The following is a 20,886-nucleotide window of genomic DNA, read 5'->3' as shown; positions in this document are numbered from 1 at the left end:
ACTAGAAAGATGTGAATGGGATTAAGCTAGCTAGCCAGCTAGCTAAACATACAAAATATGAAATGTAAATAGCTAGCTAACAATCTATTGTATTTACTTTTATTTAACTAGGCAAGTCAGAACAAATTCTTACAATGATAGCCTACCAGGGAACAGTGGGTAAACTGCCTTGTTCAGGGGCAGAATGACAGATTTTTACCTTGTCAGCTCTGGGATTCGATCCAGCAACCTTATGGTTAGTAGCCCAATGCTCTAACCATTAGGCTATCTGCCAACCCAAATGTGGAGAATGTGGCTTGGTAGCTAGGTAATTTAGCCAGTTTGTCCCATTGACTTTACATGGAATTGCTAATCGATTAGCATGCATCCCACCGTGGATACTTTTGTTAGTTAAACATAACAAAATTAACACAGTATGCATGTATTAGCGTGTCATGATCAAATATTGCAGTGAGGAAACATTTCACTTCAGAACAGGAGTTAATTTTCTTTCACTTCAGCTCAAAAACTTACATGTTTTCCAAAATAGTTTAGAATGGCAGACTGATCACATGACCAATATCTGCGCTCTGATTGGAGGATAAAAAAAAATGTCTGCTAGGTGGCACTGCCAATCAAAACTCCCCCAGAGTTTTGATTGGAGAGCCTGTAAGGCATTTCTGGAGAATGTGTTTGTTTTCTATAATTGTGTTTCGCTTTTCATGTATTGATGTGTATATTTTTTACATGCTCATCATTCTTAAAAGAGACATTGATCTCAGAATGGCTCCCTGTCAATATAAAGGTTCAATAGAAAAAGTATCTGGGTAAATACGTTGCATTGTGGGACTAAGGAGTCTTGTTGTCAGCCACCACCTCAGATATATCCTCGGGCCGGACTGACTTGACTGTTGACTCTATGTTGGTGATCCTCTGTTTGATCTTGCTCTGGCTGGATGTGAACTCAGCCATGATCTTGGCCAACTTAGTCTTGATGATTTCAATATTACTCTCCAACCTTTGGATCTTTTCCTCCATGTCCTTAGGGTCGGCACCCGCGTTAGCGACGTCCTCATCGATCATGTTGTCTTTCATCAGCATAGCCTTTCCCTTTTCTTCCAGAGCCTTCTTGGCATCGGGGTACTCAGTGAGGGACTCCATGAGATCGTCTTTCGACAGGGCGAAGAGGTCAGAGTAACCTATGCTCCTGATGTTGGCCGTTCTCCTGTTGCCAGCCTTGGAACCCTTGATGCCCAGGATACTGATCTCTCCGAAGTACGCTCCATCGCTGAGCACCACGAACTGTGTCACCCCGTCGTCTGCCACCACAGCCAGCTTCCCTTCCTTAATGATGTACATCTCTCTGCCGATGTCTCCCTTCTTACAGATGTAATCTCCTGGGGAGAACACCTGAGGCTGCAGCTTCAGCACCAACTCAATCAGAAGACCAGCCTCACAGTCCTGGAAGATACGCACCTTCTTCAGGGTGTCTAGATGGACGTTGATGGCGATCTCGGCCTTCAGCTTGTCTGGCAGGTTCTTCAGCACCTCCTTCTCATCGCAGGTCTTCTTCTCCGTCCAGAGGTAGTCGAACCACTTGATGACCCTGACCTCCAGATCCTTGGAGACCTTACGGAACTGCATGTATTGCTTGATGGAGTCGATCTTAGCCTGGAATTCCGCACGGGTTTTGTTCATGTTTGAGATCATGGCACCAACGTTACCAACGATGGTGGCGAAAATCAGCACACCGATGAGGAAGTCGACGACCACAAAGAGGTACTCAAAGTCTCTAACTGGTGGCGGGGTTTCTCCGATGGTGGTCAGGGTCAGGGTCGACCAATAGAGACAGTAGATGTACTTCCTGGCAAGGCGGCCGTGCTCAGGATGACTGATGTTTGGGTACACCCAGGTGTCGGACCCGAACCCGATGGTCTTGGAGATGGCGAAGAAGATGCAGGCGTTCCAGTGGATGATGATCAGGATGTAAAGTACCAGGTTACTGATTCGGAAAACGTTGGGGAAGCTGGTTCTGGTTTCAGTGCGGTCAAAGAACTCAAAGAGACGGTTCATCTTTGCGAGTCGGTTCAGTCGGAGCTCGGGGTAGTTTAAACCCACTTTCAGAAACAGCAGGTCTGTGGGTATCATTGAAATCATGTCCCATTTGAACTGTGGCGTTGATTTGTATTTGTCTCTAAGCTTCTTGTCGTCTTTCACAAGCAGTCCCTGTTCCAGAAAACCTGTTGAAATAATTCAAGAGAAATGAGTGATACCAAATAAGGGACAGTTCTACATTTACTGGGGTGGGGGCTAAAATAGGGGAGGGTTGTCTAACTTTACTTTTTGCTTTCGGGAGGGCTGTGCTTTTTTATTGGGCACAGGGGAGGGTAGTGACATTTCTCCCTGGTTTAAATTCCCTCTTTTGCAGGTTTTACTATGTCATTTCTTCCATCCTAGCCAAATTGTCTCATCTGCTTGCATGCGCACCTCCCCTATAATCAAGGTGTTTTGGTACATTCCTTATGCACTGTGCTTTTTCTGCACTCTAACTTGTACTACATACCAAAGGTCAATATAGTCTACCAATCTAACTGTCTATCCTGCCTTCTATCCACCATCCATAGTGACAATAGTGGTAGGTGGATCGTTTGTACAGATCTGCAATAGGCGAACTAGCAATCATACCACACATAAAAGCATTCAAGCTGCATCAATTGTCAATATGAATCCACAAGAACCAATAGGAATAGCTGATAGGCAGAGGAGAAGCCAGGTGCATCATTGCGTATGAAAGAACAGTGAAGACAATAGGACACGCTGTTCAAAAAACTCCCCTATTGATCTTGTTAAGGAACAATACAATGATCCTGCCAAGACTAGCCTACAATACCACAAGGCAATGAATAACTGCATTATTATTTTCTAATGAGTACAACATTCTACTCTAGGCTGTAAACTGCAGTGAAAATGTCATTTGAATAATGGCGCAAAAGCCCTGTTATTTGAATGTTTCGTTCCATTTGGATCAGTAGTGGGTCTACTCTCCACAGTTGATAAGGATCAGTAGTGGGTCTACTCTCCACAGTTGATAAGGATCAGTAGTGGGTCTACTCTCCACAGTTGATAAGGATCAGTAGTGGGTCTACTCTCCACAGTTGATAAGGATCAGTAGTGGGTCTACTCTCTACAGTTTATAAGGATCAGTAGTGGGTCTACTCTCTACAGTGTATAAGGATCAGTAGTGGGTCTACTCTGGACAGTGTATAAGGATCAGTAGTGGGTCTACTCTGGACAGTTGATAAGGATCAGTATTGGGTCTACTCTGGACAGTTTATAAGGATCAGTAGTGGGTCTACTCTGGACAGTTTACAAGGATCAGTAGTGGGTCTACACTAGACAGTTTATAAGGATCAGTAGTGGGTCTACTCTGGACAGTTTATAAGGATCAGTAGTGGGTCTACTCTCTACAGTGTATAAGGATCAGTAGTGGGTCTACTCTGGACAGTTTATAAGGATCAGTAGTGGGTCTACTCTGGACAGTTTACAAGGATCAGTAGTGGGTCTACACTAGACAGTTTATAAGGATCAGTATTGGGTCTACTCTGGACAGTTTACAAGGATCAGTAGTGGGTCTACTCTCTACAGTTGATAAGGATCAGTAGTGGGTCTACTCTGGACAGTTGATAAGGATCAGTAGTGGGTCTACTCTGGACAGTTGATAAGGATCAGTAGTGGGTCTACTCTGGACAGTTTATAAGGATCAGTAGTGGGTCTACTCTGGACAGTTTACAAGGATCAGTAGTGGGTCTACACTAGACAGTTTATAAGGATCAGTAGTGGGTCTACTCTCTACAGTTTTTCAGGATCAGTAGTGGGTCTACTCTCTACAGTGTATAAGGATCAGTAGTGGGTCTACTCTGGACAGTTGATAAGGATCAGTAGTGGGTCTACTCTGGACAGTTGATAAGGATCAGTAGTGGGTCTACTCTCTACAGTTTATAAGGATCAGTAGTGGGTCTACTCTCTACAGTTTATAAGGATCAGTAGTGGGTCTACTCTCTACAGTTTTTCAGGATCAGTAGTGGGTCTACTCTCTACAGTGTATAAGGATCAGTAGTGGGTCTACTCTGGACAGTTGATAAGGATCAGTAGTGGGTCTACTCTCTACAGTTTATAAGGATCAGTAGTGGGTCTACTCTCTACAGTTTATAAGGATCAGTAGTGGGTCTACTCTCTACAGTTTTTCAGGATCAGTAGTGGGTCTACTCTCTACAGTTTTTCAGGATCAGTAGTGGGTCTACTCTGGACAGTTGATAAGGATCAGTAGTGGGTCTACTCTCCACAGTTTTTCAGGATCAGTAGTGGGTCTACTCTGGACAGTTGATAAGGATCAGTAGTGGGTCTACTCTGGACAGTTTTTCAGGATCAGTAGTGGGTCTACTCTGGACAGTTTACAAGGATCAGTAGTGGGTCTACTCTGGACAGTTTTTCAGGATCAGTAGTGGGTCTACTCTGGACAGTTGAGTTGTTGGAGGAACAGTAGGAGGCACTCTTTCTTCTGGTCCCAACAAATATTGGGGACATTTCCCTGTGTAGGCTGTTGGGATGGCACTTATTGTTTACTCTGCTCTCATGGCTAAATTCTTAGAAATTCTTAAATTCTTAAATTCTTACGACCTCATGGTTTACTTTTTGCTGTGACAGGCAATTTCAACTCTGGGGACCTTATATAGACAGGTGTGTGCCTTTCCAAATCACGTTCAATCAATTGAATTTACCACAGGTGGACTCCAATCAAGTTGTAGAAACATCTGAAGGATGATCAATGGAAACAGGATGTACCTGAGCTCAATTTAGAGTCTCATAACAAAAGGGTCTGAATGCTTATGTTAATAAGGTATTTATTTTTTTGTTTTTTTCCAAATATGCAAAATTACCTCATACCCTGCACATTGACTCGGTACTGGTACCCCGTGTATATAGCCAAGTTATTGTTACTCATTTTCTATTCATTCCTCATATTATTATTTTTCTATTATTGTGTATTCTTGGGAAGGGCCCGTAAGTAAGCATTTCACTGTTAGTCTACACCTGTTGTTTACCAAGCATGTGACAAATAAAACACGAATAACATTTTTCAGTGCCATGCCTCTCTTCCTTTACAAATCACAATTGATCAAATACAGTTGAAGAACCTCAGCTGTTCTAGACCTGACAATGTGTCTGAGTAGTAGAACCTCACCTGTTCTAGAATTAGTCTGAGTAGCAGAACCTCACCTGTTCTGAATCTGACGATGTGTCTGAGTAGTAGAACCATAAAACCTAATCTATTCTAGAATGTGTATGGGTAGTAGAACCTCACATGTTCAAGAATGAGTCTGAGTAGTAGAACCTCATATGTTCTAGAATGTGTCTGAGTCATAGAACCATAGAACCTCACCTGTTCTAGAATGTTTGAGTAGTAGAACCACAGAACCTCACCTGTTCTAGAATGTTTGAGTAGTAGAACCATAGAACCTCACCTGTTCTAGAATGTTTGAGTAGAAGAACCACAGAACCTCACCTGTTCTATAATGTTTGAGTAGTAGAACCACACCTGTTCTGGAATGTTTGAGTAGTGGAAACATAGAACCTCACCTGTTCTAGCCCTGACGAATGTGTCTGTGTAGTAGATGAAGTCTGAGGTGTAGTCCAGGACAATCCACAGAGTTATGTACGTGCTCTGGAGTTCATTAAAACATGCCCTGTGGGATGACAAATAGTCAACAACCAATGTACAACATTAAACACAACAAACATTCAAAAGAAAGACAACCAACATTCAGCAACAAAAATATATGAGCTTAAATGAAGAAGTGAACTGTACTCTATGAGAACAGACCTGGTCACTAGCATCATCAGGTTGTAGAAGCATGGTGCTGCGATGATGGTTAGCCATCTGTAGTATCTGTCTGCTGATGGGTCCATGATCCAAATCTCTTTCCTGAAACATGACTTCGGATTCATTTTTAAGCAAGCTTTTAAAAATATTTTTTACAGATTGTTCAGTCATCACAAAAGGGCTAGTATTTAATTATGATCAAGTAACAAAATGACCACCATCTATCATATACTGTTCATTACAATGAACACATTGTTCATGTGTGTTTTGACATTGTAAAATCAATGGCCACAATGGTGACAAAACCCTGGACTTGGTAGTACAAAGGTTACCCTTTTCTACTGCGTGTGTTCTTACCGACACCCACATAGTGTTACTCTCCCACCCATCCAACCAGAATAGAGCTATTTTTCATGTTAATGTAGCATGATGCCAGGTGTGCCTTGTCCTTCACATCTTGGGGCAGACTACCTCATGGACTACCATGATACTTACGGGAGCTCCACCTTGTCCTTCACATCTTGGGGCAGACTACCTCATGGACTACCATGATACTTACGAGGTCTATTTTCCGGGCCTCCTGACCCTCTGACAAAAATCAAACTGCGGCTCGCTTGGAGTAAGAAGTCATGAATGTATTTATGTGAAATGGCTTGGTTCGCCGTGTATCTCTCTCGGAACCGGGCCGCCTTAGAAAGAGGGTTGGGCCTGTTCGCGGCGCGCTTGGAGTAAGAAGTCATGAATGTATTTATGTGAAATGGCTTGGTTCGCCGTGTATCTTTCTCGGAACCGGGCCGCCTTAGAAAGAGGGTTGGGCCTGTTCGCGGCGCACTTGGAAGGCTCTGATTGGTTCCAGCAAGTCTTCTACTGTTGTTCTTCTCTGCAGTTGTCCGGTATCAGTGACTTGTTGCGTCGTCCTGAACAGAACTACAGAGTTTATTCTCCTACAATTCGCTCTGGAAGATGCTACTTTGAAGATAGGCTAGCCAGCCGTGTCGATGGTTCCCAGTGGGGTGATGAGAGTAGTGTAATACGATGGTTTGAACAGAGTAGTAGAATTAAATTCACTTTCGAAGATACTTTACTTAGGACATCTAATCAGCCATGCCAGTGATTGTCCGGGAGATGTGTTTATCGTCTCTACCTCGTGTTGAGATTCAGAGTTCAAACCACTTTAAATGTAAAGCTGCAGCTCTACATCTGTCTGGTCTGATGTGTTACATTTTGACCCATCCTTTTATACAGTTTGTTCAAATGGGCTGACACACTCTCTGACCTCACTCAGGGGGCGTGACTTGTCACTGTGCAAAGTCTATGTAAACAAATTTATTTTATAGTTTGTCAAATCACATCCCTCTCTTAACAAAAACACTTTCATAATTGTTCATATTTCGTGCACAACGCATAGGATGGACACTTCTTACGTGTAGTGTGTATACTTTCCAAGTTACAGTATTTATTTTATAACATTTTTAATGACATCACAAAATAACAATGAAAATGACATTAGTGTTCTTTAGATCGCCTCTGACCATTCCCCACGTTCTGTTAGAAATATTGTTCCAGTATTCACTTTAGAATCTGTTAAGAGTTTCGACGGGAAAAAGTATTTTGAAACAAAGCACATTCCTTTGGTGAATTTGGAGAGGGATACCTGAATCTTCTCTGTTTGATTTACAACAGGGCGTGAGTTGTTAGCCCCCACCAGATCCCTCCTCCCCCCTCTGCAGGTGAGAGGGGGTCTGGTTGAAGTCCTTCATTGCAAACCTGACCTGACCTATCTGGATCCTCACAGGACAGTCATGACACTGGAGAGACCTGAAAAAATCTGTGCAGCGACGCTCCCCATCGAACCTGACAGAGATTGAGAGGATCTGCAAATAAGGGTGTGCCAAGCTTGAAGCAGCATACCAAAGAAGACTCGAGGTTGTAATCACTGCCAAAGGTGCTTCAACAAAGTACTGAGTAAAGGGTCTGAATACTCATGTTAATGTGAAATTTGCAAACATTTCTAAAAACCTGTTTTTGCTTTATCATTATGGGGTATTGTGTGTAGGTTGATGGGGAAATAAAACAATTTAATTAATTTTAGAACTAGGCTGTAACGTAACAAAATGTGTAAAAGTCAAGGGGTCTGAATACTTTCCGAATGCACTGTATATGTGTAATTGATAGATGCGCACGCACACATGCGCACGCACACACTTAAAAATATTAACATGTAGTGTATGTAAATTGTAAAGCATTTTGTCTCTAATGTCTTTTTCGTTATGTGTCGGACCACAGTAAGACTAGCTGTTGCCATTGGCATCGACTAATGGGGATCCTAATAAATCCAAATCAAACTGTTGCCACAAAGTTAGATGCACAGAATCGCCTAGAATGTCATTGTATGCTGTAGCGTTAAGAGTTCCCTTCACTGGAACTAAGGGGCCCGACCCATGAAAAACAGCCCCAGAACATTAGCCCTCCTTCACCAAACTTTACAGTTGGCACAATGCATTGGGGCCGGTAGCGTTCTCCTGGCATTCGCCAAACCCAGATTAGTCCGTCGGACTGCCAGATGGTGAAGCGTGATTCATCACTGCAGAGAATGCGTTTCCACTGCTCCAGAGTCTAATGGCGGCGAGCTTTACACAACTCCAGCCAATGCTTGGCATTGCACATGCTAATCTTAGGCTTGTGTGCGGCTACTTGGCCATGGAAACCCATTTCATGAAGCTACATATGAACAGTTCTTGTGCTGACGTTGCTTCCAGAGGCATTTTTGGAACTCGGTATTGTATGTTGCAACCGATAGACAGATGCGATACACGCTTCAGTACTCGGTGGTCCTGTTCTGTGAGCCTGTGTGGCCTACCACTTTGTGGCTGAGCCGTTGTTGCTCCTAGATGTTTTCACTTCACAATAACAGCACTTACAGTTGACCGGGACAGCTCTAGCAGGGCAGAAATTTGACAAACTGACTTGTTGGAAAGGTGGCATCTTATGATGGTGCCACATAGAAAGCCACTGAGCTCCTCAGGAAGGCCATTCCAAAGCCAATGTTTACCTATGGAGATTGCATGGCTGTGTGATTGATTTTATACACCTGTCAGCCAAATCCACTCATTGGAAGGGGTGTTCATATACAGTACTTTGTATATGTAGTGTATATATTGGTCATGTAGTGTATATATTGGTCATGTAGTGTACATGTAGTGTATATATTGGTCATGTAGTGTATATATTGGTCATGTAGTGTATATATTGGTCATGTAGTGTATATATTGGTCATGTAGTGTATATTTTGGTCATGTAGTGTATATATTGGTCATGTAGTGTATATATTGGTCATGTAGTGTATATATTGGTCATGTAGTGTATATATTGGTCATGTAGTGTATATATTGGTCATGTAGTGTATAGATTGGTCATGTAGTGTATATATTGGTCATGTAGTGTATATATTGGTCATGTAATGTCTGCTGAAATATGGAAGTGCAGGATATTCAACAGCCCTGCAGGTGGCAGAACCCCTCCTGTTTATTTTCACCATACAGTTCACTCCTCATGAGTCTAATGTAATATTTACGTAAATATGAAACAGTATAGTTCAACCGTTCACTGCATGTTGAATAAGGAGTATTAGTTTTATTCTTAATGCAATCCTATTGTTCTTTCTACTCTTAGATGTATATATTTCAGATACGCTATATAGAACTATATACAGTGCCTTGCGAAAGTATTCGGCCCCCTTGAACTTTGCGACCTTTTGCCACATTTCAGGCTTCAAACATAAAGATATAAAACTGTATTTTTTTGTGAAGAATCAACAACAAGTGGGACACAATCATGAAGTGGAACGACATTTATTGGATATTTCAAACTTTTTTAACAAAAACTGAAAAATTGGGCGTGCAAAATTATTCAGCCCCCTTTAGTTAATACTTTGTAGCGCCACCTTTTGCTGCGATTACAGCTGTAAGTCGCTTGGGGTATGTCTCTATCAGTTTTGCACATCGAGAGACTGAAATCTTTTCCCATTCCTCCTTGCAAAACAGCTCGAGCTCAGTGAGGTTGGATGGAGAGCATTTGAACAGCAGTTTTCAGTTCTTTCCACAGATTCTCGATTGGATTCAGGTCTGGACTTTGACTTGGCCATTCTAACACCTGGATATGTTTATTTTTGAACCATTCCATTGTAGATTTTGCTTTATGTTTTGGATCATTGTCTTGTTGGAAGACAAATCTCCGTCCCAGTCTCAGGTCTTTTGCAGACTCCATCAGGTTCTTCCAGAATGGTCCTGTATTTGGCTCCATCCATCTTCCCATCAATTTGAACCATCTTCCCTGTCCCTGCTGAAGAAAAGCAGGCCCAAACCATGATGCTGCCACCACCATGTTTGACAGTGGGGATGGTGTGTTCAGCTGTGTTGCTTTTACGCCAAACATAACGTTTTGCATTGTTGCCAAAAAGTTCAATTTTGGTTTCATCTGACCAGAGCACTTTCTTCCACATGTTTGGTGTGTCTCCCAGGTGGCTTGTGGCAAACTTTAAACAACACTTTTTATGGATATCTTTAAGAAATGGCTTTCTTCTCGCCACTCTTCCATAAAGGCCAGATTTGTGCAATATACGACTGATTGTTGTCCTATGGACAGAGTCTCCCACCTCAGCTGTAGATCTCTGCAGTTCATCCAGAGTGATCATGGGCCTCTTGGCTGCATCTCTGATCAGTCTTCTCCTTGTATAAGCTGAAAGTTTAGAGGGACGGCCAGGTCTTGGTAGATTTGCAGTGGTCTGATACTCCTTCCATTTCAATATTATCGCTTGCACAGTGCTCCTTGGGATGTTTAAAGCTTGGGAAATCTTTTTGTATCCAAATCCGGCTTTAAACTTCTTCACAACAGTATCTCGGACCTGCCTGGTGTGTTCCTTGTTCTTCATGATGCTCTCTGCGCTTTTAACGGTCCTCTGAGACTATCACAGTGCAGGTGCATTTATACGGAGACTTGATTACACACAGGTGGATTGTATTTATCATCATTAGTCATTTAGGTCAACATTGGATCATTCAGAGATCCTCACTGAACTTCTGGAGAGAGTTTGCTGCACTGAAAGTAAAGGGGCTGAATAATTTTGCACGCCACATTTTCAGTTTTTGATTTGTTAAAAAAGTTTGAAATATCCAATAAATGTCGTTCCACTTCATGATTGTGTCCCACTTGTTGTTGATTCTTCACAAAAAAATACAGTTTTATATATTTATGTTTGAAGCCTGAAATGTGGCAAAAGGTCGCAAAGTTCAAGGGGGCCGAATACTTTCGCAAGGCACTGTATAACCAGTATAATCACTATCAGTACTGTCCATAATGCATTCTAAATATGGACTTCTTTATAGTTTACCATTACCTCATACTATATGTGGTCCATACAATCCTAAACAGGTTCTCTCAAATAATAATGTGTCTTATCATTCTAAAGCTGCAATGATACTAAAATCCAACTGGAGCAAATACATACCAAGGCTACTATTGACAGAGCAGAGGGTCTTACGATCCATAGTCATACATATATATATTTGTTATTATTATTTTACAATGACGGCCTAAACCGGCCAAACCCGGACGACACTGGGCCAATTGTGTGCGCCGCCCTATGGGACTCCTAATCACGGCCGGTTGTGATACAGCCTGGAATCAAACCAGGGTCTGTAGTGACACTTCTAACACTGAGATGCAGTGCCTTAGACCGCTCCCCGAGTGCTTATCTTCAATCGAAGTCGGAAGTTTACAAATATTTGGCAAATATTATTATTGCTATAATGAAGGTGATTGAGGGGAAGGTACAGTTGAAGTCAGATTACATACACTTAGGTTGGAGTCATTACATCTCGTTTTTCAACCACTACACAAATATCTTGTTAAGAAACTATAGTTTTGGCAAGTCGGTTAGGCAAGTCTACTTTGTGCATGACACAAGTAATTTTTCCAACAATTGTTTATAGACCGATTATTTCACTTATAATTCACTGTATCAGAGGTTTACATACACTAAGTTGACTGTGCTTTTAAACAGCTTGGAAAATTCCAGATAATGATGTCGTGGCTTTAGAAGCTTCTGATAGGCTAATTGACATAATTTGAGTCAATTGGAGGTGTACCTGTGGATGTATTTAAAGGCCTACCTTCAAACTCAGTGTCTCTTTGCTTGGCATCATGGGAAAATCAAAAGAAATCAGCCAAGACCTCAGAAAATAAATTGTAGACCTCCACAAGTCTGGTTGATCCTTGGGAGCAATTTCCAAATGCCTGAAGGTACCACATTCATCTGTACAAACAACAATATGCAAGTGTAAACACCATGGGACCACACAGCTGTCATACCGCTCAGGAAGGAGACGCGTTCTGTCTCCTAGAGATGAACGTACTTTGGTGCGAAAAGTGCAAATCAATCCCAGAACAACAGCAAAGGACCTTGTGAAAATGCTGGAGGAAACAGGTACAAAAGTATCTATCCACAGTAAAACGAGTCCTATATCGACATAACCTGAAAGGCCGCTCAACAAGGAAGAAGCCACTGCTCCAAAACCGCCATAAACATGCCAGACTACGGTTTGCAACTGCACATAGGGACAAAGATCGTACTTTTTTGAGAAATGTTCTCTGGTCTGATGAAACAAAAGATGGAGAGATGGAGAAAGAGCAGTCCGGTATGCTCTGGGTTGAAACGTGCTGTGCAGACTGGCAGGAGTTGATCAGGCTAAGATTAGCTGATTACCGCTAGCAGTGGCTAACTGACTATTAGCTAGCAGCTAGTTAGCTGGCTAGCCTCTGTTGGGGGTTCCGGTTCTAAAGTATGAAAAATACCAGATCCGTACCACATTGGGTGAGGCGGGTTGCGGGAGATTGTTGAAACTGAAGTAAAAAATAAAAAATAATAATAATATTCAGAATTCCAGTGTCCAGTATAAACTAGTATCGGAGGCTACTTCCTACTTTCTCTCTATAGAGCTACTTCTATTCTAGTTCCACTTACTCATCTTCACAGGTATATTAAAGGATATTCCAAGTTAGAACTTTTCAGTTTGTTTTCATTTAACCGTTTTTTGTACAGGTTAGACCCGCTGAGATCAGAACATCTCTTTTGAAAGAAGACAACGTTTTTCATTGAGCATAGAGTGGCAAACTTCTGTGAATTTTCCCCAAATTTCCCGGAAATAACGGTTTGGGTTCCAAGACTCCCAGAATAAGCAGGAAGTCCAGAATTCCTCCAATCGGGATTTCTGCAAAAATCAGGGAATTTTGAAAACATTCAGGAAATTTTGCAACCCCAGTTGACCATCCCCATCTCTAGTCCAGACTTACTTCCTCTTGCGGACTCTGTCGGGGTATCCCAGTGACTGTGCGTTGCTCTCTCTGCTGGAGGCCTCTTTGAGCTCAGGGCCCCTGAAGCGTTCCAGAAAGGAGTCTGGTCTCTCCACCTCGTGGTGCATCTTGTGAGAGGCCCAGGTCCGCAGCATGAACAGGAAGTGAGAGAGCCTAGACGATCAGAGAAAACAACACACAGGTTGTGACCAAGAGAATCAGGAGCGGATGACTTTGCATGATGTGAAACTGACAATGGACAAGCAACAAGTGACGATGGACAAGCAACAAGTGACAAGCAACAAGTGACAATGGATTGAATGTTATGGGTGAGATGGTGCAATGCTGTGAGGTGGGATATACCTGGCCAGGGCTCCTGACCCTGTAAAGGAATCTCTGTGAGACTCTGTGTGTCGGCTAGTTAACACAGAGACAGCACCCTGAACCTCTGACAATGTGTCTTCACACTCTGAGTTGGCTCTGAGAGAGAGAGAGAGAGAGAGAGAGAGAGAGAGAATCCACAAGGACGCTGTGAGAGTCACAATCCACAAGGACGCTGACAACAGACAGCTGACATTGGATTGAGACAGCCTGTTTGTTCCTAGCCTGACTGTAGCTAGATCGTTGGATTGGGACAGCCTGTTTGTTCCTAGCCTGACTGTAGCTAGATCATTGGATTGGGACAGCCTGTTTGTTCCTAGCCTGACTGTAGCTAGATTATTGGATTGAGACAGCCTGTTTGTTCCTAGCCTGACTGTAGCTAGATCATTGGATTGGGACAGCCTGTTTGTTCCTAGCCTGACTGTAGCTAGATCATTGGATTGAGACAGCCTGTTTGTTCCTAGCCTGACTGTAACTAGATCATTGGATTGGGACAGCCTGTTTGTTCCTAGCCTGACTGTAGCTAGATCGTTGGATTGAGACAGCCTGTTTGTTCCTAGCCTGACTGTAACTAGATCATTGGATTGGGACAGCCTGTTTGTTCCTAGCCTGACTGTAGCTAGATCGTTGGATTGAGACAGCCTGTTTGTTCCTAGCCTGACTGTAGCTACATCATTGGATTGAGACAGCCCGTTTGTTCCTAGCCTGACTGTAGCTAGATCATTGGATTGGGGCAGCCTGTGTGTTCCTAGCCTGAATGCCTATCTGTTTGTGCTATCATGCCAAATCCGTGTTACTCGTTGTCAAAGCCAGACAATAAACAATGGAGTCTTGACTTGTCACCTGGAGGTTCCGTTGTCGATGGAGTCCAGGTCATCATCGGACGTGCCGAGAAGCGACTGTTGCCTGGTCGTTGCCGGGTAGGACTGGTCTGTGCAGATCTTTGCCATGTTGACTTCTCAGGCCTTGCTGGCCAGGGGACTCCACACTCTGAAAAATAAAACACTGTAAGAAGTCAGAGGTTAGTCAATCAGTGATCAGGATATTGGCCCTTAAAAAGATGCATAGGCATCTTCCAACCAGGATTTCTGGATGACCTGGATGTTTTGGAAAAGTAACCCCTAGTTTTGAAACCTTAACCCTGCGTCTGAATGTAACGGACAGCTAGGCATTTATCTCTTATGTCTGTGAATGGTTCCATTCATTCATCAGTCTTTCAGTGGTCTGTTCTATAAATCCCATGAGACTAAAATATCAAGGACAAGCAGTGCGTCTGTCTATACAGAAGCTGCTAGTTGTAATGAAAGCGAGACCTGTATGGTTTTGGAAGGTGTGTCGTCACTACTATCCAGTCACTCCATCACGAGATCCAATCAGATGCTAGGCTGTAGACAATGTGACAACACAGGATCAGTCCTCCGACCCTCTGACAGATCACTAATGCAGTTTTGAAATATTCGGTAGGCTGCTGTATGTGAAGCACTGTGTTTTTGCCTGTGCTTAGCTCTTGTTTTATACTAAAAAACTGCGTAGTCCTTGCTGATGGCGAGCATACCCATAACATGATGCAGCCACCACTGTACTGGACAATATGAAGAGTGGTACTCAGTGATGTGTTGTGTTGGATTTGCCCCATAACAATATATATTTGCCATATTTTATGCAATTTTCCTTTAGTTTCTTGTTACAAACAGGATGCATTTTTTGGAATGTTTTGATTCTGTCATTTATCTTAGTATTGTGGAGTAACTACAATGTTGTTGATCCATCCTCCGTTTTCTCCTATCACAGCCACTAAACTCTGTAACTGTTTTAAAATCACCAATGGCCTCATGGTGAAATGCCTGAACGGTTTTCTTCTTCTCCGGCAACTGAGTTAGGAAGGGCGCCGGTATCTTTGTAGTGACTGGGTGTGTTGATACACCATCTAAAGTGTAAGACTAATAACTGCAACATGCTCAAAAGGATATTTAAAATCTGCTTATAGGTCTACCAATCTACCAATAGGTCCATTGTTTGTGAACCATAGGAAAACCTGCCTGGTCTTTATAGTTGAATCTGTGTTTGAAATTCACTGCTCGAATTAGGGACCTTATCTGTATCTGTGGGGTACAGAGATGGGGTAGTCATTTAAACATGAGACCATGCAGCTTATGTGACTTGCTAAGCATATTTTTACTCCTGAACTTATTTAGGCTCCTTGCCATAACAAAAGTCTTAATACCAATTGGCTCAAGAGATGATCTTTTAATTTTTTATTAATTTGAAAACATTTCTAAAAACATAATTCCACTTTGACATTATGGGGTATTATGTGTAGAACAGTGAGACAAAATCTCAATTGAATACATTTTAAATTCAGGCTGTAACACAACAAAATGAGGAACAAAATCAAGGGCTGTGAATAATTTCTGTACATGCTGAAACAGTTTTTATTAGTTTTGGGCTAGACTGTAATCTGTAAAAATTATACTACCCTTTCTAAAAAGATGTTGTGTCACGGTCGTCGTCCTCTTCATCTGAAGAGGAGAGGCGAGAAGGATCGGAGGACCAAAATGCGGCGTGTGTTCATGATGAAATTTAATAAAGAAAACACTGAAACACTATACTAAAACAATAAACGAAATAACGACCGTGAAGCTAAACGAGAACTGTGCTGACACAAGCAATCAACATAGACAATCACCCACAAACAAACAGTGAAACCCAGGCTACCTAAGTATGATTCTCAATCAGAGACAACTATTGACACCTGCCTCTGATTGAGAACCATACTAGGCCGAAACATACAAATCCCAAAATCATAGAAAAACAAACATAGACTGCCCACCCCAACTCACGCCCTGACCATACTAAATAATGACAAAACAACGGAAATAAAGGTCAGAACGTGACATGTTGAGTGAATATTCGTTATTTTGATACTGTCTGGTGAGGAAGTGGGCAATATGGAATACATTGGAGGGAGGGAGAATTAATGAGTGATCAGTTGATGAATGTATAAACGGAGGGTATCCATTAAAGAACATGGACAACATCAGGGAATAAACTGGTACAAGTAGAGCCTGTCAATGCCTAAAGAAACAGTACAGAGAAGTAACAGTAGCTAGGATAACATTAGATATTTATTATATATATATATATATATATTATATATACATTAGATATTTGCATGTTATGTACTGGAGAAGGGGGCTAGCAAGCTGTTTTCAAAACATTGGATTACCAATTTGAGCAATGAGATCTCAGCTTGCTAGATAGCAAAGCCAATCAAACATTACACCTTAGCAAACAATCATTGCGTAAAACTAATAGTTAGCTTCAACTAACATGACAAGTACATAGACCTACAGTTGAAGTCGGAAGTTTACATACACCTTAGCCAAATACATTTAAACTCAGTTTTTCACAATTCCTGACATTTAATCCTAGTAAAAATTCCCTGTCTTAGGTCAGTTAGGATCACCACTTTATTTTAAAAATGTGAAATGTCAGAATAATAGTGGAGCGGAATATTTATTTCAGATTTGATTTCTTTCATCACATTCCCAGCGGGTCAGAAGTTTACATACACTCAATTAGTATTTGGTAGCATTGCCTTTAAATTGTTTAACTCGGGTCAAACGTTTTAGGTAGCCTTCCACAAGCTTCCCACAAGAAGTTGGGTGAATTTTGGCCCATTCCTCCTGACAGAACTGGTGTGACTGAGTCAGGTTTGTAGCCCTCTTTGCTCGTGCACGCTTTTTCAGTTCTGCCCATACATTTTCTATAGGACTTCCTGACTGATGTCTTGAGAAGTTGCTTCAATATATCCACATAATTTTCCCTCCCTCATGATGCCATCTATTGTGTGATGTGCACCAGTCCCTCCTGCAGCAAAGCACCCCCACAACATGATGCTGTCACCCCCGTGCTTCACACATGCACCTGATATGTGGTGTGGAGACCACTACTGTTAATATGTGTACCTGATATGTTCTGTGGTGTGGAGACCACTACTGTTAACATACATGATCTGTGGTGTGGAGACCACTACTGTTAACATATATGATCTGTGGTGTGGAGCCACTACTGTTAACATATATGATCGGTGGTGTGGAGACCACTACTGTTAACATATATGATCTGTGGTGTGGAGACCACTACTGTTAACATATATGATCTGTGGTGTGGAGACCACTACTGTTAACATATATGATCTGTGGTGTGGAGACCACTACTGTTAACATTTATGATCTGTGGTGTGGAGACCACTACTGTTAACATATATGATCTGTGGTGTGGAGACCACTACTGTTAACATATATGATCTGTGGTGTGGAGACCACTACTGTTAACATTTATGATCTGTGGTGTGGAGACCACTACTGTTAACATATATGATCTGTGGTGTGGAGACCACTACTGTTAACATATATGATCTGTGGTGTGGAGACCACTACTGTTAACATATATGATCTGTGGTGTGGAGACCACTACTGTTAACATATATGATCTGTGGTGTGGAGACCACTACTGTTAACATTTATGATCTGTGGTGTGGAGACCACTACTGTTAACATATATGATCTGTGGTGTGGAGACCACTACTGTTAACATATATGATCTGTGGTGTGGAGACCACATATATGATCTGTGGTGTGGAGACCACTACTTTTAACATATATGATCTGTGGTGTGGAGACCACATATATGATCTGTGGTGTGGAGACCACATATATGATCTGTGGTGTGGAACCACTACTGTTAACATATATGATCTGTGGTGTGGAGACCACTACTGTTAACATATATGATCTGTGGTGTGGAGACCACTACTGTTAACATATATGATCTGTGGTGTGGAGACCACTACTGTTAACATATATGATCTGTGGTGTGGAGACCACTACTGTTAAAATATATGATCTGTGGTGTGGAGACCACATATATGATCTGTGGTGTGGAGACCACATATATGATCTGTGGTGTGGAGACCACTACTGTTAACATATATGATCTGTGGTGTGGAGACCACTACTGTTAACATATATGATCTGTGGTGTGGAGACCACTACTGTTAACATATATGATCTGTGGTGTGGAGACCACTACTGTTAACATATATGATCTGTGGTGTGGAGACCACACCACTACTGTTAACATATATGATCTGTGGTGTGGAGACCACATATATGATCTGTGGTGTGGAGACCACATATATGATCTGTGGTGTGGAGACCACTACTGTTAACACGTCTACCTGTGGATTAGTGACAGATAACACTAAAACTATCTATCCTATGGAGACCACTAAAGCAATTGTACCCACCTGAATGTAGCCTATTGTGTTCTCTCCTCACGCTGCGACAGCCGAAGTCATTCAGTTCAAGTTGACATTGGATAATTCCTTTTTTACATTTTTTTATAATTGTAATCCTACGTCGTTTGGTTTCTTTCTTCTTTGACCCCCGAAACAAATCCCAATCCCAATTGTAATACAAATAGTAGAGAATTTGTGAGTGACTTTTAGAAGCCCCTTTCTGTGGAATCTTCAGCACCACAGACAGACAGTAGACAGACAGTTCACGCTAACAGGAGAAAATCAACCGTGCTGTCTGCCAGGAGGCGGAGCCACGTGGTGCTCAAATTATGAATATTCAACAGGCAAAGAAACTGTATTTTTCTATCAAGGATGCTCTGCTATTTATGTGTCATTTTAAGTCATTTAAAAAGTTAAACATAAAAAAGGTCAGGGTTTTGTTTCATATTTTTGTTTCCTGTCATGTATTGAGTACAAACAGTCAACAAAAACAATGCACCCAGATCAACGGTAGACTTATTTAATTTCCAAATCATTGCATAGGTTAATACTGAGATTTACTGACCCTACATCTTCATTTAAATGTCAAGAAAACATTCAAGTCATTTTGATTTGGAGATTTGATTTTGAGACGTTAAAATTCTCACTGATCACAAAATAGCAAATGTGAGCTTTAGAAATCCACAGATTCAAAACTAAAGTTATTGTCAATATATGATGTCTGTCACTGCATCAAATGAAGAGGCTGATCACACATAAATGCATTAATATCCGTGTCAACATGAATTCTCTCCTCCTACTCATGATACCTCTCCTCCTACTCATGATACCTCTCCTCCTACTGATGATACCTCTCCTCCTACTCATGATACCTCTCCTCCTACTCATGATACCTCTCCTCCTACTCATGATACCTCTCCTCCTACTCATGATACCTCTCCTCCTACTCATGATACCTCTCCTCCTACTGATGATACCTCTCCTCCTACTCATGATACCTCTCCTCCTACTGATGATACCTCTCCTCCTACTCATGATACCTCTCCTCCTACTCATGATACCTCTCCTCCTACTCATGATACCTCTCCTCCTACTCATGATACCTCTCCTCCTACTCATGATACCTCTCCTCCTACTGATGATACCTCTCCTCCTACTCATGATACCTCTCCTCCTACTCATGATACCTCTCCTCCTACTCATGATACCTCTCCTCCTACTCATGATACCTCTCCTCCTACTCATGATACCTCTCCTCCTACTCATGATACCTCTCCTCCTACTCATGATACCTCTCTTCCTACTCATGATACCTCTCCTCCTACTGATGATACCTCTCCTCCTACTCATGATACCTCTCCTCCTACTCATGATACCTCTCCTCCTACTCATGATACCTCTCCTCCTACTCATGATACCTCTCCTCCTACTCATGATACCTCTCCTCCTACTGATGATACCTCTCCTCCTACTCATGACACCTCTCATGACACCTCTCCTCCTACTGATGATACCTCTCCAAAAAAATACCTCTACTCCTACTCATGACACCTCTCCTCCTACTCATGATACCTCTCCTCCTACTCATGACACCTCTCCTCCTACTGATGATACCTCTACTCCTACTCATGATACCTCTCCTCCTACTCATGATACCTCTCCTCCTACTCATGACACCTCTCCTCCTACTGATGATACCTCTCCTCCTACTCATGACACCTCTCCTCCTACTGATGATACCTCTCCTCCTACTCATGATACCTCTCCTCCTACTCATGACACCTCTCCTCCTACTCATGATACCTCTCCTCCTACTCATGATACCTCTCCTCCTACTCGTGATACCTCTCCTCCTACTGATGATACCTCTACTCCTACTCATGATACCTCTCCTCCTACTCATGATACCTCTCCTCATACTCATGACACCTCTCATGACACCTCTCCTCCTACTCATGATACCTCTCCTCCTACTCATGACACCTCTCCTCCT

The 20,886-nt window shown here is 42.2% G+C and overlaps 1 protein-coding gene across 1 annotated transcript; it reads right to left on the bottom strand.

Moving 5' to 3' along the window:
• Nucleotides 1–828: 828 nt before the first annotated feature.
• On the bottom strand, nt 829–14,541 carry cnga3a (cyclic nucleotide gated channel subunit alpha 3a). Its single transcript, NM_001281333.2, is given in 6 exon segments — nt 829–2,219; nt 5,617–5,723; nt 5,861–5,962; nt 13,211–13,384; nt 13,574–13,690; nt 14,435–14,541. Coding segments are annotated over 6 exon segments (1,998 nt in total).
• Nucleotides 14,542–20,886: the final 6,345 nt, after the last annotated feature.

The sequence above is a fragment of the Oncorhynchus mykiss genome, chromosome 5, assembly GCF_057628025.1.
Source record: "Oncorhynchus mykiss isolate SJ-2025 chromosome 5, ASM5762802v1, whole genome shotgun sequence".
Lineage (NCBI taxonomy): Eukaryota > Metazoa > Chordata > Actinopteri > Salmoniformes > Salmonidae > Oncorhynchus > Oncorhynchus mykiss.
This window is presented reverse-complemented; position numbering and strand designations above follow the sequence as displayed.